The sequence below is a fragment of the Cotesia glomerata genome, linkage group LG6 (genome assembly GCF_020080835.1).
Source record: "Cotesia glomerata isolate CgM1 linkage group LG6, MPM_Cglom_v2.3, whole genome shotgun sequence".
NCBI lineage: Eukaryota > Metazoa > Arthropoda > Insecta > Hymenoptera > Braconidae > Cotesia > Cotesia glomerata.
The window spans coordinates 4,203,622-4,230,868 of NC_058163.1; the positions used below are offsets into that span (position 1 = coordinate 4,203,622).

The following is a 27,247-nucleotide window of genomic DNA, read 5'->3' on the forward strand; positions in this document are numbered from 1 at the left end:
GTCAAGAAAATCTTGTTGTTTTGAGAAAATTCAGCCTCTTGCTCCAAAAAATTTAGTTTTTGATAGAAGTAAATTTTCTTGTCTTGAGAAAATTTCTCTCTTGTTCCAAAAAATTAAATATAAAGATAGAAGTAAATTTGCATTAATATTTTTATTGATTAACATGTCAAATGGAAAGATCAAATAATATTGAATCATTTTTTTTTCATTCAATATGTATAATTGCACGCTAAAATAATATAAAATGGGTATCAAATATTCTCGAGAAAAGTTTTCTCAAGGTAAGAAAATTTTTTTCTCAGCTAAAGTAAGTGGCGCTGCTTTCCTAAAGTACCTAAAAATCTTGATCAAATATAAAAATTTATTGTATCAAGTATTTATGATAATTTGAATTAAGAAAAAATTACTTACACCAAGGATAGAATTTAAAGAAAAATTTTTACTTCGGCCAACACAACTTCGGTCTTCCTTCAGGCACCTGAAAATTTTCTTGAGCTAAGAATTTTATTCTCCAGTCAAGAAATTTTTCTTTCTGCGCACTCAATTCAAGATCTAGTTATAAAAGCAACACAAAGCTAGACTTTTCATTGCAATTTTATGATTTTTCCATGAATTCACTGTTAAAATTATTTGCCACCTAAAAAAAGAAGAAAAAACTATTTTTTTTTTCTGGTACTTAAAATTTATCCGAGCAACTGGAGGTGAGAGTCCAAACTCTTTACGAAAAAAGTTCAGGACAAGAGCCAAAAGGAAGATGAAAGAGAATGTGGCAAAAACTGGAGAAAATCTTTCTACTAGTATAAAACTGAATTTTTTACTGTAAATCTAAACATTACTATTAAAAAAAATAAAAAAAAAAAAAAAAGAGAAAAAATAGGAGGTAAAATTTCCTGTTTATTTTTTGTGTTAATCAGAAAATCTACTTAAGCGATAAGGGAGCAAGAAAAGTTTTCTCAAGGTGAGAAAATTTTTTTCTCAGCTGAAGTAAGTGGCGCTGCTTTCCTAAAGAAGCTAAAAATCTTGATCAAATATAAAAATTTATTGTATCAAGTATTTATGATAATTTGAATTAAGAAAAAATTACTTACTCCAAGGATAGAATTTAAAGAAAAATTTTTACTTCGGCCAACACAACTTCGGTCTTCCTTCAGGCACCCAAAAATTTTCTTGAGCCAAGAATTTTGTTCTCCAGTCAAGAAATTTTACTTTCTGTGCACCAATTTTAACGATTTGAATCATCATCAGTGAAGCCTTACTTGATTTACTTGATTCAAGTTTTTTTTTCTGTGTAAGGATAGTTTGAAAAAAAATTTTTTTTTCTACCCTAGCAGAAAAATGTATGTAGGTATGCAAGAAAATTTATATGAGAAAGTATGGATTCATGTAGGAATTTATAAAATTCAATGTAGGGAGACATGGATTTATATGAGACATTCCACCCTAAATTGTACAACTTAAAAAAAATTTTTGTTTTGATTTTCGTAATTTTTGGATATTTTTTAGTATTCATCAAAAAACTCCTTTAGATAAATTTTAAGATTTTTTTGATCACCGGTTCAAAATATCGAAAAAAAAAAAAACCCTTTTTTTTTGTTTTTCGCTCCTAACTTCCACAAAAATGGTCCAAATTCAAAAACTTTTTGTTCAAAATTCTTGTTTCTACATGTACTTTTCAAAGAAACATAAAAAAAAATTTTTTTTAAATTTTTCTGTCTTTTTTCTTAGTTTCAAAATTTTTAATGCATGTTCTAATTTTCCTAAATTTTTATCATAACCTATTAAAAAAAATTTTATTTGTACTTACAATCATTAATTCTCATTTTTGTAACTATACATTATTAATTTTACTATTTTTCAAAAACGTTTTACAATTTTATGCAGATAATAAGTTTTAAAAATCATCAATTAATCGCAAAGTTTATTTATAAAAATGGTAATGAAAATATTTATTCAATTTCGCAATATTTTAAAAGTTTTACTTGTACAATCATTATTCAAAGTAGAAAATTCTTTTTCCAATACAGCTAAAATTCTCTAATTTTCTGATGGTACTCCGCAGCAATTTAATAATTTTAATCTAAGAGTCATATTTTTGATAATAAATGTAATTTTTTTTTTTTTTTTTAATAAAGTGGCTAAATTAAATTCTTACTTTAATACTAATTAGTTTCTTTCTTTTATTTAAATTTTTTACATAACAATTTTTTATTACTTCTTTAAATTCTATTTTTTTCTGTATAAAAATTAAATTATATCATTTGAATGTTAAATATCATAAATAAACTTTAAAAAAAAAGGAAAATTTTGGGATAAGTATATTTTCATAAAATTTTTCCGTTATATCTCGCTATCTTATCATTATAAGATAAAAAATATGTGCCTACCCTACATACACCTAAGTACACACCAAAAATGTAAATACCGATATTTAAATGAACATCCAAGCCATAAATAACTATTTTCCAAACAGATAATAGCTCGTCATTATCGAAACTAAATTCAGGTCAACGTTCCATGCCTATAGCCGAGAATATGAGATGTTGCGATAATAAAGTTTTCCCAATGAATGTTCACCCATTTAATTTCTATTCACTTGATTCGGAATATCGGAAAATTTATATTACCACCCAACGACGAAACTGTTACGTTAACATTTCAGTGTCCTACTAGTCATTCTATAGTTATTCGCACACACAAATAAACATGTACATGTACCAACTATATTACGGTTGATTAAGTCCATTGCCGCGACACATTGCCAGATAACTCATCACTTATTTTGTCTTCTTCATTTCCCATTTATTTTTACGCCCTCTATTTTTATTTCAGACTTTTATTGCCGGAATTCAAACTTTTTTTTGTATTCTATGGAATTAGTCGTTTACATATGTTGTGATTCATTAGTTACTTATTTTAGGGTGTGAAAAATAATTTTTTTTTTTACAAAAAAAAAATATGAAATTACGTACCAAGTTGTTAACATAAACAATACTAAATTTTAAAGTTTTAAAGTTATAAATTAGCCAATTTATTATTAATTTCTTAAATATTTTTTATTTTAAGTTATTTTGCAATTACATATATTTTTCAAATTAAATAAAAAATAAAAATAATTTACTGAAAATAAAAAGAAATCTTTAAATTTAGGATTTTTAAAATTTAAAAATACAAATTTATCGAAAAATCATAACCTTTTTTGTAGATCATTCAATTCTCTACAAACAATATTTCAAACATTTTTCAGTACGATGCTTGTAAGTTTAGTACGATGTTTGTAAGACGAGATATTCAACTTTAAAGCTTAAAATAATTTTTTCCATATTTTGAATAAAATAAAAAAATTTTATAAATATAAAAAAAAAATTAAAAATTTATTTTTAGCTTCTAAATTTAAATATTAAAGGCTTTAATTTCAACTGTTTTTTTATATGAGCATTTTCTGAAAAAATTTAAATGTAATTCTTTAAAAAAATTTTTTTTTTTAATTAAAATAATTAATAGACCTATAGGTCTATAGTGGCCTAAAATTTAAGCTATTTTAAAAAATTTAAGGGTAATGACTAATACTTAAAATTTTTTTGTACACTTATGCTATTACTTATCAACTACACAAAAATGAAAATTAAGACAAAAAAATTTTTTTTTTTAAATTAGAAAAACGGCGCTGAAGTTCACCTCTCCAAAAAAAAATGAATCTGACTGGTGGGTGTCGACTGATCTCTCCCTCTGATCTGAAATAAGAAAAAATGACGGATTTTTAATTAGTAAAAGTATAGTTATCGTCGGAACTAGAATAAAAAAAAAAATATTCGACAAAATGTAAAAGTATTTTCTTAAAACGAGTTTCAGATTTGCTGAAAGTGAAAGAAAATTTGAAAATGTAAAATAAGTTTAACTTCAACCTCAAATAACTTTTGAAAAAGTGAAATAATCAAAAAATTATGAGACCTTTTTTATAGTTCGTTCAATTCTCTACAAAAAATATTCGAAACATTTTTCGGTACTATGCTTGTAGGCCAAGATATTTAATTTTGAAGTTTAAAACAATATTTTCCATATTTTATTTATAAAAAAAAAATAAAAAATTTTTATTTGTAGCTTCTAAATTTAAATGTTAAGGGCTCTAATTTTAACAAATTTTTTATTTTGACACTCTGACGTAATTTCAAGATTATTTGACTTAAAATAAAAAATTAATCAATTTTTTTATACACTATGAAATATCTTAAAATTAATTAATAAATTTCAATTAAAAAAAAAAAAAAATGTGCGATGGCCGGGAATCGAACCCGGATCAACTGCTTGGAAGGCAACTATGCTGACCATTACACCACCATCGCACTTGTGTGAAAGTAGCGGTTTCTGGAGCATACAAGAGATTGTTAGAGCGACTATTCACGACCTCTCTAACATTCACAAGGAATTTTATTAATATTTTATAATAAATATTATTAAGGTAGTTTTCATAGTACAATATTGTCAAGAAATTAGAGATTATACGCAAAAGTATGTGAGCTTGTAGCTAAGTAATCCATAATTTTTACGCAAGACTGTACCCGTGAAGACGCAAATCATACAATTGTTTCTGTCCGACTCCGTAGATATATACTTTTTCATAAATTGTTGAACTTTAATTCGTTATTTATAAATAGATAGACGGTAAAAAATTAAAAAAATTTTTTTTTAAACTCATAACAAATAAATTAAAAGACTGTCAGTTTTTTGAAAGTTTCTGACAGTTAATTTTTTTTATAACTAAGAAACTGGTACAGAACTGGAGAGAGCGTATGCAATCAATGTTAAATATCCAATTTTTTATTGAATTCATCTCGAGTTATAGATGGTCAATTAACTTCAAATTTTAATTGAATTGAGTAATTGTATCATCATGTCTTTAATAAGTATACAAAAATTTATAATTTTCTGACGGTATGCCTTTACCACGACAACTACCTTAAGGAGGTCCTTTCGCCATCAATGTTAAATAAAAAATATTAGATCATGCATAAAATTAATTTTTATCTAATAGTTAAAGTCCTTATGTATCTACTAGTGAAGTTTAATTTATACTTCACCGAGCAAATTTTTGAAAAAAAAATTTCTAAAAATGTTAGTATTTTTTCCCAGTCTTACGAGAAAATCAGACCTTAACAACTTTCTCGAATTATGGCATTAACCACCGATTAGATGGGGTAAAAAAAAACTCAAAATAAGGTTTTTGAAATATTCAGGTTTCATTTTTTGCAATAAAATATATAGATTGCCGTGGAATTTATGGAGAAATTATAATTATAAAATCACAGAAAATTTTTAAGTAACCTACATTTAAATGGCGTCAGAACATTTGGCAACGTTGTGTAGCGCGCGAGCTTCAGACCATTCAATAAATTCAAACGGGTAGGTGTCGTTTACGCATATCCCGATGATACATATGTGTCGGTTACCCAAGTCCCGATGATACATATCCCAATTTTTCAAACTTCGATTACACATATACCCAATGATACATATGTGCAATGATACATATCCCGATGATACATGTAATTAAAATTATAATTATAATCCCCGGTAAAAAATAAGACGCCAGCTATTTTTTTATCAGTGATTTTGTTTTATTTTATAATATGTATCATCGGGATATGTATCATTGCACATCATTGGGTATATGTGTAATCGAAATATGAAAAAAGTTTGAAATCAAAGTGCACGCCTCATAACGCTCATTCATTTTTTAAGAAAAAATTAACTGTGTAATTTATTTAAAAAAAAAAAATTATAATGAAGTAATTTCTTACAAAGTATTTTTTATTTTTTTTTAAATATCGGCGCCGTTTTTCTTGTCATATGCGCACGCAATCTTAAAAATCTAGCTTGATCAAGTGGCGCCATAGTTTTCACGTGACAAATAAGAAAGTTCGTTTGGCTTTGTACGGTTGTATCGCAGTGAATTTTAATAAAAATTCAATTTAAAAAAAAGTTCGTCAGCTAGGCCACTGATATGAAATACGGACCTAGTTCATCGAATTCTTAAACTAATAAAAAAGGTCCGGTCTTGAAATATCAATTCGTTCGGGAGTAATCGTTGGTACATCCAAAATGGGGTGACATCCGGACGTCCACGTAAAATTTTTTTCAGAACGTTTTTTTTTTCAAAATAGCAACATGAAATGATTTTAGAAAGTAAGAGATGGTTTAATTTAAGTGTTTTTTCGGTGTACATCTACTTATATCATTGTATAAGTGTAATATGGTTGCGTTAGAGGCATTTAAAGATCAAAAATTGCTTGACCTTGACGAGTCGAGTATAAAGCACAACCTCACGCGCTTCGCGCTCTGAGGCGTGCAATTGGGATATGTATCATTGGGACTTGAGTAACTGATACATATGTATCATCGGGATATGCGTAAACGACACCTACCCAATTCAAACTAAACTTTAACGCACTTATGTTTTTCATACATACTTATTAGTTAATTTATTGTTAACAAATTTTCATAATTCATAATTGAAAAATAAAACAATAATTAAAAAATACTAGCATTCCTGCCATGAGATATTAGAATGTTATGGGTTTGTGACTAAACATTTTTAATTAATTTATTTATTTACATTGACTGCAAAAAGTTAAACATGGTTAAGGTTATGTTGTGCAAATAAAAATGTAAACAACCAAAATAAAGCGTTGCCAAATCACGGACAGGTTACTAACAGCTGATTTACAAGAGTCAAATTAATTTTTGTATTTAACTATTTTTAACTTCCCGCTAAGAAAATTGAAAATTTTCAAAAATCGGGAAGTTATTGGTTTTACCCCGTTTTTCGAAAATCGAGTTTTCATCAGATCTCGACGTTTTGAGGTCCTAGGAAGCTTTCCTGACTATTCCCGCGAGGGTGTCACTATATGTGTGTGTGTGTGTGTGTGTGTGTGTGTGTGTGTGTGTGTGTGTGTGTGTGTGTGTGTGTGTGTGTGTGTGTGTAAGTATGTAAACCTCTTATAAATTTTGAACGGTTGAACCGATTTCATCGCGGTTGGTGCCATTCGAAAGGGCTTCGCCAAACTTAGATTTCCTGTTAATTTGAACCGATTCAGACCGATAGATTTTAAGAAATTTGGAGAAATCTAAAAAAAAAGTAGGAAAAAAAATTTTTTCTGAAGTGGTTTTTTTGGGATAACTTTTAAACGGCTCAACCGATCGATTCCAAAAACTAATCAGCTCTCAACCTTAAAAAACCACGTCGATCGCCGCCAATCCGGTCAAAATCGGTTGATTCGTTCGAGAGATATCGTGAACGAAAGAAAACCGAAAAAAGTGTTTTTTCAGAGTTACTCCGAAATTTCTAGTTTGACCAATTGAAACTTAGAAATTCTTTATGAGGCTTAAAACTACGTCGAATGCCGCCAACCGCGTAAAAATCGGTTCATTCATTCAAAAGTTATTGCGGTATGAACATTCAAAAAATAGTGTTCTATGAAACTTCTATCAGACTTTTGAGCTCAAAGAGCTCAAAAGCATAGAAAAGGTATCTTTTTGAGCTCGGAGAGCTTAAAATAACACACAGATTGTACTTTTGAGTTCGAAGAGCTCAAAAAAGCGGCCAGGTATTAACGGAATTAGCGGGAAGTTGCAGGGATGGCCTTTAGGGTCAACCGTTTTCCTAATTTTTTTTTTTAATTTTCAAAATTTCAACGAATAATGCCTCGAATACTATTTATTTGTTAATTTTTATGGGTTTTTTATTTTTATTTATCAAATATTGACTACTACAGTTGTTGTGACTCAACTGGAGCGAAAGAACTTCCTTAAACAAATTAAATATGTTTTTTTTAGTTAAAAAAAAAAATATTTTTCCACATCTAAATAAAACATATAACACGTAACATACGACATAAGAGGATTTAGCAGGTTAACAAAATTTTCTCAGAGAATTACAGACGAGAGTTGAGTAGAGATCTCGTCATACAAAACGTTCGCCGTCATCGTTATTTATATCATCGCTAAGCGTTAGTATATCGCCACATGGCCACTCGCCTAAATCTTTAGCTAGTGCTCAACATATATACCGTAATACATACGCTTACATACACTCCCTATGTAGGCATTCGAGTATTCAGCACATAAGCACACAAACACACTCTCTGAGGTTCTGCACTTTGAATTACGAATTGCAGTAATCCTTCTTCCCTTCGCCGCCATTTTACCGGCGCCTTGGTATTAACCTCAATTTAATCGCTTGAGGTTTTAGAATATTTATTTTGAGTTTCTATTACGTGCTAATTGTTCTATTAGACAATTTGCACATATTTATTATTATTAATAATAGCTATAATAAGGTTTGTTGGATGATATAAAGATTAGTTGAGAAATATTCGGGATAGAAAAAATATTAATGATAAATTTTGAGGTTAATTTTTTTAAAGATAATTTTTTTTATAGAATTTAAAAAAAAAGTAATTTTTTAGAGTAAATAACAAAAAAATTAAACGTTTTACGTGTGTAATAAAGTAAAAGGGTAGTAAAGATTTAATTAAACTATATTTTTTATACGAAAAAAAATTACTTTAATTTCGGCGGACATTTTGGAATTTTTTCAATAGTTTTATATATAAGCGCAATTGAAAAAAAAAAAAAAAAAAAAAAAAAAAACATTAAACAGTATTTTAATTTTTTATGTATCTTTAAGGTTAAAAAAATTAATAATTATTTTTAAAAAAATTACAGTAAAATACAATGTTATTATTGAAATTACTAAGAAATTTAGAAGCAACGATTCACACGTAAAAAACTCTGATAAATTTACGCCAGATTTTTAGGCTTGAAATTTCGGAAAGTTTGTTGATAATTTGATTTTTTTAGAAACTGGGCCCATAACCTGGCAGTTTATGGATATATTTATACTTGTTGCCGAAAATGTAACAAAAATGTTAGATTGTAATTAAAATTGACTTTTTTATGATTTAGTTTTAAAAGTTTTTGAGATATTAAAACATTAGTGCTTTTTCTTGAAAGAAATTTTCTTTATAAATTATAGTAAGATATTCCGCAATTTATGATCTTATTTAAATTTTTTAAATAATTATTCACAAATTCTATGAAAAAAAATATTGAAAAGGACCATTAATTTTTACTGCAAAGGTTAAAAATAATAAACGTGAAAAATTGATGATTAATAATTATTTTAGACTATTAATATTAAAAATTACAGTAAAATAAAACGTTTTTACTGAAATTACTAAAAAATTAACCGGACTTGGCAGTAAAAATTAATCTAAGTACCAAAATTATCCACCGACTTTGAGGCGGCGCTGCAATCGCTCTCGACTTATCAGCTGTATAAAAAATTACACATTTTGGTGATCAGTTGTTGCTCAATTACAGTTAATTCTAACAACACTTTTATACAATTATCATTAAAATTAAATTTTATCCAATTAGTTAAATATTATTTGTAAAAATGTACTTTAATGACATTCGTTATTTTTTTTACTATTAGCTGTTATTCTATGTATATTTTCAAGTGAAATAACCTTAAAAAATAAATGAAATCTCAAAAATTAATTAAATATTTAATCTTATCAAAAATCTTTTCCAAAATATAAAACTTATAAAATTAAGCCTTATTACCCCGCTGTATTTCATAAATTTTTGTTTACATCTATGATGATGGCAACAGTAATTTCTTTTATCACTAAGTGGGCGGCAAAAGTCGGTCTCATTTTAATTAAGCACTCTTCGCTGTTGATCCGATTACTTTCATAGACACATTATGATCATTATTATTAGTACTAACTATATATAGTATACTTTCAAAGAAACATTCTATTTACTACACAATTCAAGATCTAGTTATAAAAATAGCACAATGCTGGACTTTTTGTTGCAATTTTCTGATTTTTCCACACAGAAAACAAGGTTCACTTGAGCCAAGAAAATATTTTTCTTCTTAATTATTTTCTTGAGCGAAAAAAAAATTTTTTTTTGACAAGAAATTTCACTCATTTCAACAAAATTAATTCTCTTGCTTTTAGAAATACGAATCTTGATCCAAGAAAATTTATTTGTCAAAAAAATCTTGTGGTTTTAAGAAAATTCAGCCTCTTGCTCCAAAAAATTTAGTTTTTGATAGAAGTAAATTTTCTTGTCTTGAGAAAATTTCTCTCTTGTTCCAAAAAATTAAATATAAAGATAGAAGTAAATTTGCATTAATATTTTTATTGATTAACATGTCAAATGGGAAGATCAAATAATATTGAATCATTTTTTTTTCATTCAATATGTATAATTGCACGCTAAAATAATATAAAATGGGTATCAAATATTCAAGAGAAAAATTTTCTCAAGGTGAGAAAATTTTTTTCTCAGTTGAAGTAAGTGGCGCTGCTTTCCTAAAGAATACAAAAATTTATTGTGTCAAGTATTTATGATAATTTGAATTAAGAAAAAATTACTTTTACCAAGAATAGAATTTAAAGAAAAATTTTTACTTCGGCCAACACAACTTCGGTCTTCTATCAGGCACCTGAAAATTTTCTTGAGTTAAGAATTTTTTTCTCCAGTCAAGAAATTTTTCTTTCTGCGCACTCAATTCAAGATCTAGTTATAAAAGCAACACAAAGCTAGACTTTTCATTGCAATTTTATGATTTTTCCATGAATTCACTGTTAAAATTATTTGCCACCTATAAAAAGAAGAAAAAACTATTTTTTTTTCTGGTACTTAAAATTTATCCGAGCAACTGGAGTTGAGAGTCCAAACTCTTTACGAAAAAAGTTCAGGACAAGAGCCAAAAGGAAGATGAAAGAGAATGTGGCAAAAACTGGAGAAAATCTTTCTACTAGTATAAAACTGAATTTTTTACTGTAAATCTAAACATTACTATTAAAAAAAATAAAAAAAAAAAAAAAGAGAAAAAATAGGAGGTAAAATTTCCTGTTTATTTTTTGTGTTAATCAGAAAATCTACTTAAGCGATACGGGAGCAAGAAAAAAGAGGCTTACATTTTTTAACGATGTACTGTGACCACAAGTTGTAGAGTTACACAATGAAACCCTTTGATGGAGTTTCACGGCTGGAGGCACAATTGTTGTCGTTATCGCGTTACGGAATGCCCGAGGGTCTCTCTAGCCGGATAACTGCCAATTTTACCCCTTTAGTCAATCAATAAGTAGTAAATGTGCTTTACTACAGATTATTTAATAATTAGGATTTAGTATTGTTTTTACTCGGAAAAACGAATCATATTAAAAAAATATTGACGGTTTGAAGAAATAATTATCAATTGTAAAAGAAAAGAATAATTTTAAAAAACAATTTAATAAATAAATTACAAGAAATTTTATTTACAATTCAATTTTACAGCTCTATTTAAGAATTTTTCTTTATGACCGCTCAAAGAACAGTAAATTTCTCCGCTAGCTGAACAAAAATTTATTATAATTAAACAAAACAGTATTAAGCTGCAATTTTTAATCCTTCACTTCTCATAAAGCTGATGAAGAGATTGAAAAATAAATTGAGTTGGAAAATTTATTTTTTCAAAAGTTATCGTGTTTGCCCCTTTATAAAAATTTGAAAATCAATATTATGAGCAATTAAAATAACTTTTTTATGAAAAAATAGCAATTATCTACTGTGAATTATAAGAATAAGTAATAAAATAATTTTAATAAGTTAATTATAAATAAATTACAAGGAATTTTATTTAAAATTCAATTTTGAAGCTTGTTTAATTTTTTCCGCGGATAGTATTTGCTTCCACTCGAATTGAATGCCCTCTTTCGGTCTGATGTGAATTATAAAAAAAGACCAATCAAAGATTGTATTACCTTTGGTTACCCAAAGAACACAATTGATTATAGTATCAGCTGTCTTAAACCTCTATTTACAAATTAATTTTTCTATATGGCTGTTCAAAGGACATCAAATTTATCTAACTGCCAGCCGAATAAAAATTAATTATCATTAAACAAAATAATATTCTCTCATGAAAAAAAAATATAAAAAATATGTATTTCGAAGTATATAAAAAATATATTTTAAATATATTAAAAATCTATAAAAAATTTATAAATATATAAAAAATATGTATAGTAAATATATTTTTAATAACTAACTTTTGGCCGATTTTCAAATATATTTTAAATATATTTTAGATATATTCAAGATATATTTTAAAATACATAAAAAATACATAGCTAAAAATATAAAAAAAATATATTTTGAATATATCTAAAATATATTTGAAATATATAAAATATATATGAAAATCGGCCAAAAGTGAGTTATCAATAATATATTTGCTATATAAAATTTATATATTTTTTATAGATTTTTAATATATTTAAAATATATTTTTTATATATTTCAAAATATATTTTTTTTTCATGGGGGTTAAGCTACAATATTCAATCCTTTACTACTTATTAAAAAATTGGAAATCAAGATTATAAGCTATTAAAACCACTTTTTTATGAAAAAAATAGCAATTATCTACTGTAGACTACACGAATAAATTTAAAAAATAATTTTAATTACAAGAAATTTGATTAAACATTCTAATTTAAGGAGGTCCTTTCGCCGCCAATGTAAAATAAAAAATATTAGATTATGAGTAAATTTAATTTTTTTCTAATAGTTAAGGTCCTTATTTTCTTATAGTGAGGTTTAAATTATACTTTACCGGACAAATTTTTGAAAAAATAAAATTTTTAAATGTTAGTATTTGTTCAGAGTCTTACGAGAAAATCAGACGTTTGCAGTATTTCTCGAATTATACTATCAGTCATGGATTAGATGAAGTAAAAAAAAACTAAAAATCAGATTTTCGAAATATTCAGGTTTCTTTTTTTGCAATAAAATATATCAGTTACCGAGATATTTATTGAGAAATTAATATTTAAAAATCACAAAAAATTCTCAAGTTACCTACAATAAAATGGAGTCAAAAGATTTGGCAACGTTGCGTAGCGCGCGAGCTTCAGACCATTCAATAAATTCAAACTAAACTTTAACGCGCTTATGTTTTTCATGCATACTTATTAGTTAATTTATTGTTAACAAATTTTCATAATTCAAATTTAAAAAAAGAAAAAGCAATAAAAAATACTAGCATTCCTGCCATGAGACATTAGAATGTTATGGTTTTGTGACTAAACATTTTTAATTAATTTATTTATTTACACTGACTGCAAAAAGTTAAACACGGTTAAGGTTATATTGTGCAAATAAAAATGTAAACAACCGAAATAAAGCGTTGCCAAATCACGGACAGGTTACTAACAGCTGATTTACAACAGTCAAATTAATTTTTGTATTTAACTATTTTTTTTTTTTAATTTTCAAAATTTCAACGATTAACGCCTCATATACTATTTATTTTTTAATTTTAGGAATTTTTATGGGTTTTGTATTTTAATTTATTGAAAATTTACTACTACAGTTGTTATGACTCAACTGGAGCGAAAGGACTTCCTTAAAGCTTGGTTAAATTTTCTCGCGTATAGTACTTGCTTCCATACGAATTAAATGTCCTCTTTTGATCCGATTAAAGATTGAAGAAGAATTAAAGAAGAATTAAAGATTGTAGTACCTTTGCTCAGCCAAAAAACACATTCGAGTACAGTATCAGCTGCGTTAAAGCTCTATTTACAAATAAATTTTTCTGTGGCTGCAAATATAGCTGCTCAAAGGACGAAAATTTTTCCAACTGCCAGTAGAACAAAAATTAATTATAACTAAACAAAACAAAATTAAGCTGCTATTTTTAATCCTTAACTTCCCATTAGACAGATGAGGAAATTAAAAAATAAATTGAGCTGAAAAATTTATTTTTTCAATAGTTATCGTGTTTGTCTCTTTATAAAAGTTTAAAAATCAGCATTACGAGCCATTAAAACCAGTTTTTTTGTGTATAAATAGCAATTAATTGATTAAAAAAAAATTTTTATAAGTTTAGCGATCTTTTTTTTATCTAAAAATATGCTTTTTGTATCATTTATAAGTACAATATGACTTTTAGATATAATTTAATGTTACAAAACATTGAAATCTTGATTTTCATGCAAAATGAAAAAATTATTTACCTAAAAAATCTAATTTATATTTTTTAAAAAATAATTTTTGATGCTCAATATCTTTTTTAAAAGCACATCCAATTTTTCTACTCGTGATCTTTTTACTTTGATGCTCACAATATCCGTAAAAGTCTTTGAATAATAAGTAAGAAATCGGATTTGCGTCGGAGGGAAGAAAAAAAGGTAAAATTTGAATTTCCAAAGCATTTTCTTAGCATCAAAGGCATGGAAATTTAGATAGCTTGCTACTTGCTAGACCGAATCACTTGGAATTAACTGGAACTTATAGGTCTTCATCGATCGGTGAAATCAATCCCTCTAAAAAATTCCGTTGGTAATCACGACATGGGATGCACCGTAAAAAAAAAAAAAAAAAATAATGAATTTTTTTGAAAGATAAATATTAAAAACTCGTAGAAAAATATTATTCATTTATAAGCCGGATTGTTGGGGGATTACGAGGCGATAAAACTAGTTAATCTGAGTGTTGGCGTCTCCATGGGATTCTCTGGTGCATAATAAAACATAAAATACTTTTATTTACGTACGTGTAATAGCAGCACGGGAAAAAAAGTTAAAAGATTAAGAAAACCGGCATGATGTCTGCAGTACAAGCCGCGGCTAAGTAATCTTGTATCATACCGGTAATTACCGTGTCTAGAAAGGCTAATTAGAGATGCACGCGAGTTAAATTGCAGCTCATCGATCTTTTTCATGCCCTTCTTTCACGTAATTTCTCAATAACAATTACGTATTATTTATTACTTTTATGCGCTATTAATATTTGCAATCCTTAGAAAAGTTGCAACATTGTTTGTCACTCCGGCGCCCACTCGTCGAAAATTGTTTTCCGGTTTCGGTATGTCGTGGGCATTGAGCATTGTTGCTCATCACAATGTGTAAAAGTCTCCTGTAATTGTTTAACCAATGAATTGACAATTGTGGTGGTAATGAGGAGGATGACACTTTTTTCTATTATAATATCCATCATCATTATTATTATTTCGTATATTGAGAAGCGAATGATTGCTTACCGGTTTTATTGATTAGTTACAGTAGTTCGGTGAGTGTAATTATAGTTTCCTTGTTTTTGTTATTGATTTTCTTATTTTTAGTGTTCCTCCTTTTGTTATTTTTGTTTCTTTTTGTATTGTTATTTCTTACTTTTTGTTCATTTTTTTGTTGTAAGTTTTCCTTTTTTTTGTTTTTGTTGTTTCCTCTCCTATAATTAAGATTTTTTCCCTATAGTTATGTCTTTTTCTAATTTTATTGTTCTATTTCCTACTGTTGATAGTGTTCTCTTTCTTTTTCCTTTTATTGATACTCCTCTTCTTTGAGCAGTTCCTTTTTCTTTTGTTAATATTTCGTTTGCTATTCTTGTTGTTCCTTTTCCTATTATTAGTGTTCCATTTGATATTTTTTTTTCCTAATGCTATTGTTCCTTTTCCTGATTTTTCTTGATTTTTCTCATATTTTCTGGTGTTTTGTTCCACATCATTATTTCTTCTCTTATTATTTTTCTTCCTATGGTTGTTGTTCCTTCTCCTATTGTTAGAGTTCCTTGTCCTATAATTTTTTCTTAACCTCTTGTTCTCTTTCCTCTTACTTGTATTGTTGTTCCATTTCTTTCTTTTTTGTTGTTCCTATTTTTCCTGTTAAATGAGTTCTTTTTGCTCCTATTGTGAGTGTTTCATTTTTATTATTGTTCCTACTCATATTGTTAATGTTCCCTCTCCTATTATCAATATTCCTTTCCCTTTAGTTTTTTTTCTATCAAATTGTTGTTCTCTTCCGTTTTCCATTTATTTTTGTCCTATTTCATTTTGTTGTTCCTATTTTATTCTACTTAATAAATTCTTTTTGTTCCTATTGGTAGTGTTCCACTTCATATTGCGTTTTCCTTTTTCTTTTGTTGTTTATTTCCTATTATTAATGTTCCACTTTTAATGTTGTTCCTTGTCATATTGTCATAACATTGTTAATGTTCCCTCTCTTATGAACAATGTTCCTTTCCCTATAGTTTTTTTTTCTTATCCTCTTGTTCATTTTTCTTTTCCATTTATTGTTGTTCCATTCCTTTTTTTTTTGTTATTCCTATTTTTTTCAATTCAATAAGTTCTTTTTACTCCTATTTTTAGTGTTCCACTTCTTCTTGCGGTTCCCTTTTTCTTTTATTGTTTATTTCCTATAATTAGTGTTCTGTTTCACTTTGTTGTTCCTTTTTTTCCTATTATTATTGTTTCAATTCTTATTATTGTTCTATTTCATTTTATTGTTCCTTTTTTTCCTATTATTAACGTTTTACTTCCTTTTAATGTTCCACTTTTATTGTTGTTCCTTGTCATATTGTTAATGTTCCCTCTCCAATGAACAATGTTCTTTTCCCTATAATTTTTTTCTTATCCTCTTTCTTTTTTTATCCTATTTCTTTTTCCTTTTATTGTTGTTCCATTCCTTTTTTTTTTGTTGTTCCTTGTCATATTGTTAATTTTCCCTCTCCTATTATTAATGTTTCTATCTCTACAGTTTTTTATCCTCTTGTTGTTCTCCTTCCTTTTACATTTATTATTGTTCCATTTCATGTTGTTTTTCCTTTTTCTCCTATTATTAGCATTTCACTTTTTATTGATGTTTCCTTTTTTATTGTTAATGTTCCTCGTCCTGTTGTTTTTCTTTTTCCTATTAATAATAATAATAATAATCTTCTTTTTCTTTCTATTTATGTTCCTTTTCTTTTTCTTATTGTTCTTTTTCCTAGCATTACTCATCTTATTACCATTATTGCAATCTAAAATTTCCAAAAACGCAAACTACCAAGCTTCCGTTTCTTAAAATAACTTATTGAAACACCTAACTCAATTCTACAACATGCATCTAAAAAAAGCACAGTGTAATCACACAATACCCATATTATAATTGCGATTGTGATGAATGACGGGTCAACAGAGTTATTTGACGATGCAGGAGTGTCTTATATTACTCTCCTGTGTTCATTATAATTTATACTGATAATGATAATGATGATCTGAGTTTTATTGTTGGTATAACTTTTAGTTTTGTAACACGTGGTTGCCTCGGTTAAACGATATTTAGTTTTGTCTACACTGAATTGTGATTGGTATCAAGTATAAACGGTGAATAAACCGGAACAATTGACGTTTAAGGTCTGATAGGTCGAAATAAATTTTTTTCCGCTACCAACAATCGCTTAATATTTTTTACATATTATTTGGGTAGTAGAAAACTTAAATTAATTTAATATTACTAAAAATTTATGTTTATTTTATTTAAATAAACAAACCCAACAGCCAAGGGGCCATTAACAGGGTTAATAATACAACAGTTAGTATATAAAAAAAAACAATTTTTGATTTATAACAAGATGACTGACAGCTAGCATAGTGATTTCATATTTAATAGAAGTTTAAATGATAAACAAATTTATTAAGAGTATCTTTAAATTTTTTGTGTAAAAAAAAACGAATCATGATTGGTTGTGACAACATTATATCTTTTGGAGCGAGTCAATAAAAATCACTTTATACACTTGTATTTGCTGTACACACAATGCAACCTTTAAGGAGGTTCGAGCGAATCTAATGTGAAAAATAATTTCCAACTTTGAGCTTTGAAATTAAGTATACATATAAATAAATACGTTCTTTATCTCATCCCAAAATTTTAAAAAGATTCACCGTTTAGTTACTTAGATATTAAATTTCAAAAATCACATTTTTTATCTCCTTATACACGGGCTCTTATGGCGGACAAACTTTAGTCGAGACTTTAATTATTTGTTTCAATATTAACCTCCCAACTTTAACGAATAAAATACTATACACAAGAAACTTGGATTATTGTAAAATATAAAAAAAATTTAATAATAATACACTACCGATATAATTTTTGAAATATTTAAAGTTTAATTTTATGTTTTTGACTCGTTTATCGTCAGCTATTTATTCGAATAAAGATTTGGCAACGTCGCGACAACAGCTGAGAAAAAAGAAAAGGATAGAAATATAGTTACAGAGAGAGAAATAATTAACTCATACACTCATGCACGTCTCTGTAATGGGTATAATCAAACGCGCTGTTGCCAAATCTGTTTATTTAATCCGGCAAGTAATAAATACGACAGTCATTTTATTACTTTATTTTATTAAATAAGTAAAAATCATCAATTATTAAATTGTTCAAATTATTTAAAATTAAGATAAAGAATTTTGACGAATATTTGGAAGACTGAAAGTAAAGAAAAATTTTAATATTATTTTGACTTATAAGTTACGCTCGAACCTCCTTAATGGCAACTAAGTGACGACCTAATCTAAAAAATAACTATTATCTAGGACATACAAGTAATTATTATTTATTACATGTGTGATGAAGAATTAATTATAACCTTTATTTGGTAAATCGGCTGTATATTTTTTTTTCAAACTGACAACGCCAACATAAATATTTTTAAATTTCGCCGTGCGGTGGCGTTACTCAACTAAATGACGTCACTAGCGTTTGAATTAAGATCCGAAAAAAGAAATTTTTAATTCAAAAATTACACGAAAAATCAATTTTTTTTTAATTTTTTCTATTTAAGGTAGTTTGATCGTCGCATTCCGAAGTCAAATTAATAGATATTTTTTTTTTCTTTTTTGCAAGAGATCACTCGAAAAATAGTATAAAATATAAAATTATTTATAATCAGAATTTAATTAATTGAATTCAATTCATAATTATGGTCAAATAATTATAATAATATAACTATTAAAATATCAACTGACAAGTATTGGGCTGTCACAAAACAATAACAACTATTATAGGTTTTGTAAGGTCGGTGCTTAAAACAGTTGCTCACGGTGTTCATTTATTGTTTAAATTTGCAAATATCACTTCAATATATTAAATCTGCTATAATTTACGTGAACTTAATGTATGTTTAATAACAATTTATTTTAATGCAAAAAAAACTTTATGATTATATTTCAATTTCAAATTTGCCGCGCACCGAGAAGTCGCCATTTTTTCCCTAATAAAGATGGGGGAGTAATGTCTCCGACAAACAACAAAGATAGAAACCAATTTTTGACATTAAAAAATTAATTAAATTAAAACTATGCGGTAAATCGTTATCAAATATTGATAGAATATGTATGAAACATTGTTCTATCTATTGGAAAGTTTTTTAACTTCCCGCTAAGAAAATCGAAGATTTTCAAAAAGCGGGAAGTTATTGTTTTCACCCCGTTTTGCAAAAATCGAGTTTTCATCAGATCTCGACGTTTGAAGGTCACAGGAAGCTTCCTTGAATATCCCCGCGAGGTTGTCACGGTGTCTGTATGTGTGTGTGTGTGTGTGTGTGTGTGTGTGTGTGTGTGTGTGTGTGTGTGTGTGTGTGTGTGTGTGTGTGTGTGTGTGTGTGTGTGTGTGTGTGTGTGTGTGTGTGTGTGTGTGTGTGTGTGTGTGTGTGTGTGTGTGTGTGTGTGTGTGTGTGTGTGTGTGTGTGAAAGTATGTGAACCGCTTATAACTTTGGAACGGCTTGACCGATTTCATCGTAGTTGGTGCCATTCGAAAGGGCTTGACCAATCTTAGATTTTGAAAACTATTTGGACCGATTCAGATCAATAGATTTTGAGAAATCTTCAAAAAACTGAAAAAAAAAATTTTTTTCAAATGTGGTTTTTTTGGAATAACTTTTAAACGGCTTTATGGTTAAATTCCAAAAACTAATCAGCTCTTAACCTCAAAAAACCACGTCGATCGCCACTAGTCCGGTCAAAATCGGTTGATTCGTTCGAGAGATATCATGAACGAAAGAAAACCGAAAAAAGTGTTTTTTCGGAATAACTCCGAAATTCCTAGCGCGATCAATTCAAAATTTGAGATTCTTTGTGAGGCTTGAAAAACTGCGTCGAATGCTGCCAACCGCGTGAAAATCGGTTTATTCATTCAAAAGTTATTGCGGTTTAAAAATTCAAAAAATAGTGTCTTATTAAATCTCTATCAGACTTTTGAGCTCGAAGAGCTCAAAAGCATAGGAAAGCAATCTCTTTGAGCTCGGAGAGCTCAAAATAACCCATAAATTGTATTTTTAAGCTCGAAGAGCTCAAAAACATCATTGGTGCAATTTTAAGCGCCTAAGTATGGAATTAGCGGGAAGTTGCAGGGATGGCCTTTAGGGTCAACCGTTTTCCTAATTTTTTTATTAGGTCAAGTTGGCCGATTTTTTATAAATCCTCCGATTCTGGAGTTATTGAACAAGGACACTCATAAGAGACTGTGTATTTTTGCAAAACTTTAATTAATTATATCTCTTAAACGGTGTGGTAAAAAAATCTGATTTTTTTTCTATAGATGTATTAAATCATAATCTTTCGAATGAATATAAAAAAATATGGAGTCAAGTTGAAATCATTTGGCATCCAAACTACCTTAATTCTCTTAATTACTTTAATTAAAGTTATAAAATTAAATCACACCACATGCAAGTTCTTTATTTATAAATTAAATAATTTTTTTTTTAATTCCAGCTATAATCATTATGCTATGAACTGGATGATCACAAAACCATGAAGCTCCTCGTGCTCGCGTTTATAATCCCCCTGGTGCTGGGTCTGACATTTCAAGAAGACGACCTGGTGTTTGACGACGTGAGCGATGATTCTCAGCCTATATCGTCAGTGTCACCTTTAATTAACCAGCCATCCGAGCCTCATCAACCTCAGCCTCCTCAATCTCAATCTCACCACTCAACGGGCTCGAAAATAATCGAGAGCACCAGCCAGAGCCCCTTTCCAGAGGCTAATGTAACCACCACCGTTGGGCATGTTTTCAGATTCAAAGTACCGAAGCACGCCTTCGGTGGGAACGTAAATCACTACGAGGTAAGTGGTCATTGTTTCTCGGGCTCGATTTGGCGATCAGCCAGCTGAAGCTGGGTCGGGGATATTTTTCCGATCTGTATGACCTGGAAAATATTCCGCCTACTCGATATAAAAATATATAATAGAAATAAATAATAAAGAATAAACAATAAATGTCTCCAGATACGGAGCAGTAACAACAAGCCGTTGCCTCACTGGCTGTTCTACGATGAGGCAACGACCACTCTGCTGGGTGTGCCCGCTAAAAAAGATGTAGGCCAGCATCATTTATCCATAAAGGCTTATTATACGTACGGAGATGTCGTTGAGAGTTTATTTACCATCAAGGTCCTTCCGGAAAAGACTGATGAAGTTAAACATAAAGATGGAAAGGTATCAAGCTATTTTTGTTATTAGTAGACTTTATGAAAATCTAGCTAAGGTAAAGTACCCAGTAGTTGAATAGGTTTCAAAGTAAAACGTATTTGACCCTACTTTTAACTTATAAAGATGTAATTATTAGTTCAAATTAGTGATTTTTATGAAAATATAAACAATTTTTAAATTGAAGCGCAAAACAACAAAAATAATTGAGTATTTATATTTTGTCAACGTTTTTAAGATAGACTATCAAAGGAGTAGTAGTTGAACACTCCGGAGCAGTAGTTGAACTAATAAAATACATGGCAATAGGCACACCAAAAATTTTCAACGTTTTATTGAAATATCTAAAGAATTATAACATATTATTGATTAATATTAAAAATAATACTATGAATATTTAATATGTTCATTTAAAAATGAGAAATATTTGTATTTAATTTTTTAATTACATTTTTATGAATGACAAAACAAATTTTCAATTATAAATCAAAAAAACTCAATTCAAAATGTTCAATAATTTTTAACTACACTAATTTTTAGCTATTGAGCTTATTTTATTTGCAGTAATTAATACAAATCACAATGCTGATCACTAGTCTATAAAACTATTAGAGATTAGAGTGCTGTTAAAATTATACGGCCCCAGCTTGTTCAAGTTATGGGTACTGCTTCGAAAATTTGGAGGTATAGTTAGACGTTAAAATTTAATATAAAAATTATAGTTTATGTCTTTGCAAAAAATATGTATTATTTAGAAAAGACTATTTCATTGGGTGGTACAATTTGTTTACTTAAAATGATGATATACCGTTTTTTTTACTGATTGTTCGGTTTACGATTTAGTACTTTTTTCATGAAAAAAATAGCATCTGTCGGCTATTCTCAACATGTCAACTTTTAAGTTAACAAAAATATAATTGTATTGAGCTATAATTGAAAAAACTTACAGAAATCAATTACTGTATCATTGAATAATTATAACATGCGCATATTACTCATAATAAATATACGGATTTTGTATTACAACAATTCGAAAAGTCTGTTCAAGTACTGGTCCCCTTTTTATAAGTGTTCAAGTACTGGGTACTTTACCTTATTCAATTTTGAAATGTAAAAGTAATAGTATATTGTGTGACTAGGGATGACTCTCGCGGTTTTTGAAATACCGTAAATTTTCGGTATTAATGCGTTTACTGTAAATTTACCGTTATAATTCTGAAATAATACGGTATTTCTGTGGTCATTTTGGCCAGTTTTTTTACTATAGTTACGCAGCATTTCTACCGTACTTTTGCTGCAAAGTTCAGAAATAATACTATAAAATTACTGTAAAACTCTAGAACTTTTACCGTAAAAAATCGATGTATTAACTATAATATAACTATAATTTTAAAATAATAAAATCGTATTTCTACGGTAAAAATACCAAAGATATACTATAATTTTGCCGCGTTTATACTGATATAATTAAAGATATAATGCTTTCTACCGTAAGATGGACGGCTGTGTTTATTATTCGGTGAGTCTTATTAGGTGACTGAGTAATTAAATATGGATAGTGTCTCTGATAGCTCAACTGGTAGAGCCTTCGGCGCGTAACTAAATGATCTGAGTTCGAATCCCGGTCTAGACTAAAAAAAATTATTAATAATAATAACAATCGAGAAATTAGTTTATCAACCTCTTAAAAATAATTCACGATAATTTATAATATTATAAAAAAAAATTTCAAGCTATTGAATAATAGTAGTAAAGCAGCATATTTTTGGTATTTTGCCGGTAATAGAAAGTAGGGATCTTCTTTTCCGGTTTTTTGCTGCAATAATGCCGCAGATATACAGTAAATATGCGGTATATTTACGGTTTAAATGCTGTAAATATACCGTAATTTTTTTATTGTATTGCCATAAATATTCTGAATTTATTTCGTAATTTTTTCATAATAATTCGACAAAAAAACTGGCTAAAATAACTGAAGTATTACGGTAAAAATACAGCATTTATATCGTATAAATACCGAATCTTTGCGGCATTTCCAAAACCGTGAGGGGAAACAAAATAATTTCAGACCAGAGTGAAGTTGTCTGCCCGAGCGAAGCGAGGGCTGGCATCACTCGGTCTGAAATCGTGTTTCATCCCGCGTCACACATTATATTTTTCATATGTTACATTAAAAATGCTAGTTTTAATGTCTGGAGCCAACCAGAACTCGATAGTTTCAGACTAATAGCGAAAATACCATTTTATTATAAAACTTATAATAAAATAAAAAGTAATGGTTTATTTTTTAATAAATATTATTCGTAAATTGAATAGTTTTCTTTTGTCATTCTTATTTATGCTTAGTAACAGAATTATAATATTTCAGTACGGTTAACGGTTAGAATGACAATTATAAAGGTATAAAATAAACAAAAGATACTCTGATAGGATTAAAAATAAAGCTGCAACTTCATCTCGCGGGCAAAAAATCGTCATTTTCTGTCCGCCGGGATGGAATGATTGATTCCTGCCCGACAACAGTCGCATTGGTCTGAAATCGTCTAGTTTCGGTTGGCTCAACAGGCATTAAAACTCGCATTTTCAATGCAGTTTATATGAAAAATTATAAAAAAAAAACTTAAGAAGAGCTTGTAAAATAAACTATTTTTTCAGACTCATTGCCGAGACTCAGAAGAACAAACACTTATGTCAATTCTCCTAGACGTCAAGTTTGATGACCTGAAACCTGTTAAGAAAGTCAATGCCATTGAAAAACTCGCCAGTAGTCTTGGATTACACGTCGTAAGTATCAACAAACTAAAAAATCACTTCGAAAGTTAGACACTATCTATCATTCATCAACTCTATCAGGTTATGGGCCATACGCCTTTCCAACAAAATTCAAGCGATAAATTTATTGCCTCAATAATGAGAGCAAGCAAACTGATAACACACGCCCCTTTAGCTTACGAAAATATTTTTTTCAGTTTTAAGCTCAGAATACTTTTGCTAAGGTTGGCAAAAAAAATTTTTCTACACTCTTTTAGAATTTTTCAGGAGATATTGTTTCAAGATTTTTTAATCAGCATTTTATTGTCGGTACATTAGAAAATTTGTTGACTCTGATTGAAATGTTAAATTCTACGAGGAATTATTGATATTATGTTTGAACTTGAAATTAATTATTAAATTTAGTATTAATATTAAATAAGTGAATTGATAATTATAATTATTAATGAGTAAAAAAAATTTTTTTTGAAGTTCTCTAATTTTAGAATTATGTTATTAGAAGCTAAAAAAATATTTTAAATGTATTACTCGTAGACGAGTTACGAATTTATTTTTATTAAATTTAATTAGATTGTAAATAATCATTCAGAGGAATAATTTTTTTTAGTTAATTTTTATTTAGTCATATTTTAAAAATGATTTTTTGTAATTTTCTTTACAAATAAATTTATTTGTCTCTTTATTTAGTTACGTAAAAGACGAAAAAATTGAATACATAGAATTAAAACCCAAAAACCTAGAACTAAAAACAATGAAATTTTTTGAAATAAAAATTAATTAAAAATATAAACAAACCTGGAATAGTGTTGAATTAAAATAAAGTCAACAAAATTAAATTTATTGAATTTAATTTTTATTGTGACATAAAATTAATAATTGTCAGCAAATCTAAATATTATTAAATTACTTGAATTTTCTTCATTTTAATTATTTATCTTTATAAAAATATGTTATTAGGAGCCAAAAAATTATTTTTAATAATTATTTTAAATGTATTACTCATTTTTAAGCTTGCAAAGATCGGCAAAAAAAATTCACTACTCTTTTTTTACATTTGTCACTAAACATTCCTAATTTTTTTAATTATCTATAAGATGACTAATAAATAAAATAAACTAATTACAGAGCGCGTTTTCCATGCACGGACGCAGTTCCAAAGAAGAAAGTGCATCAGAAGACTCCCGAGTAATTCTCACCGGTCCAGGTAACGTGAAACGCCGGAAAGAAAAGCACTCTACGTCAATCCAATGGCAGGTGAGACTAGTTGACACACTTTTCCAGCCTACCGAGCCTCCAATGCCTCCATAACTTTCATCACTCCATCAATCAATCAATCAATCCTTGTCTAGGTCGGCTGCGACGGACACCTGTGGAAGCACCAAGCCGAGCTGGTCAAGCAGATAAAGAAGCAAGCCAAAGACAAGACCCTAGCGAAGGTCATCCAGCTGCCGGTGTTCCTCTGGAAGGTCAAGACCTTCTCCAACGACCTGATCCGCAGCCGCAGGGAAGCTGGATCTGGAGACTACGGCAGGAACAGCAACCGCAATCACAACAATAACCATCGTGGTAACAACAATAATAATAATGACAACGATGATGACTACGACGACGAAAACTACGACTACGACGAGTCTTATGATGAGGATCGCGATGATCGTGATGATCTAGAGAATGAACCAACTACTTTGCCTCCCAGGCCGATTGAGTCTGTTGAAGAGTCCCATCCTCATAGGCATCATCATGGACAGGACACTTCTATTAGCATCAAGGTTGTTTTCATTTTTTTTCAAGCTATTCCTGGAATTTTCCGCTTTTTTTTTAGAAAATCTCTCAATTGGTTTATTTTTGGGCAAAAAATTCAAAATTTATATCAAAAAAACAATTAAGGAAGTTTTTAATGTCGGTTTTGATTTGCTTCGCGGCATTTAATGCAATTTTTTAAGTATAAAAATTGTTTACAAGCTCTTGAGTCGATAGATCGAAAAATTTAATAGTTATCCCAAAAAATAGAATTTTTGTGAAAAATAAATTGTAACAAAAAATTAGAAAAAAAATTGATTTATAGAATTTGGAAAAAATTAAAAATATAATTTTTTGGAAAATATTTTTTTGTTAAATAAAATAAAAAAAATGATCAAGTAAACTGTAATGACATATTTAATTTGTTAATGGAAAATAATTAATTAATTAATTAATGAAAGTTATACATAATTTAGCAGACATTTGAGTATTTTGACAATTTTTGTACTGAATTAATTATAACAAAAAACCGGAACAAAACAATTTTTTAGAATAAATTTTCTTGTTGTATAAAATTAAAAAACGATCAAGTTAACTTCAATGACATATTCAATTTATCTAAAAAATCTAAATTTTTGAATGATTTTCAACGAGCAGTAACTCCGAGGAAAATGATCGTAAAGTAAAAAACAAAAAAGTAAATTGTAGCTTTAAGTGTCTAGTTTTTAGATACGACCATAAAATTTTTTATCATGTTTGAGTCTGGAGAAGTCCTAAGGAAACTACAAAAAAAAAATTTTCCAAAATTTTTCTCGTCTAAAAGAAGGTATACGGGCTTCAAAAAAATTTTTTCCATCGTTTGACTCTCAAGGTCTTTTAGAAAATTTAATGCCCTTTATTTCGAAAGAATCAGAAAACCTGTACGATGATTTGCCGCGGAGTTATCGTTAATTAAAGCAAAAAAGATATTTTTAAATTTTATAATCAATAACTCTGGCAATAATTATCGTATAGGAAATCGAAGGAGGGTTTTGAAAACTACACTATATTTTCTATAAGATACCGTGGATGGCTTTTGACGAAAAGAATTTTTTTAAATTAAAAACTTTGAATGAAAAAAAAAAGACAAAAATTCGCTTAATTAAGGAAAGTTGTATAACTTGGTATAACTTTTGATAAAATGGATGAACGAAGGATATCGTCGGTAATTTTCCAACCTTACAGTGTCCCTTAAAATCCCTTAACAATTCAAAGCGCTGCGATTTTTTTTTCATGGTGCCTCGAAGCTTCAAATTCTTTGTTTTCGCAAAAATCACTATTAAGAGCATTTTTTTGATTTTTGTTTATTTTTTCAATGAAAAAAATTTTTTTTCTCAAAAATCTTCATTTTTTCCATCAAAAAAATTGTTTTTTTA

The 27,247-nt window shown here is 28.3% G+C and overlaps 1 protein-coding gene and 1 non-coding gene across 4 annotated transcripts in view; one reads left to right on the plus strand and one right to left on the minus strand.

Annotated features, from left to right (window-relative positions):
* The window catches only part of LOC123266598 (dystroglycan-like), a 69,294-nt gene that overhangs the window by 34,040 nt on the left and 8,007 nt on the right, over positions 1-27,247 (plus strand). For all 3 annotated transcript variants that reach the window (XM_044730898.1, XM_044730896.1, XM_044730897.1), the window contains exons 2-6: positions 20,604-20,957; positions 21,120-21,329; positions 23,976-24,104; positions 25,218-25,346; positions 25,442-25,861. In XM_044730898.1, the coding sequence (XP_044586833.1) occupies positions 20,643-20,957; positions 21,120-21,329; positions 23,976-24,104; positions 25,218-25,346; positions 25,442-25,861 (1,203 nt within the window). In that variant the 5' untranslated portion in view covers positions 20,604-20,642. The remainder of the gene's footprint in view (positions 1-20,603; positions 20,958-21,119; positions 21,330-23,975; positions 24,105-25,217; positions 25,347-25,441; positions 25,862-27,247) is intronic.
* Trnag-ucc lies at positions 4,269-4,340 on the minus strand. The gene has a single exon. It is a non-coding gene; the product is annotated as a tRNA-Gly (tRNA).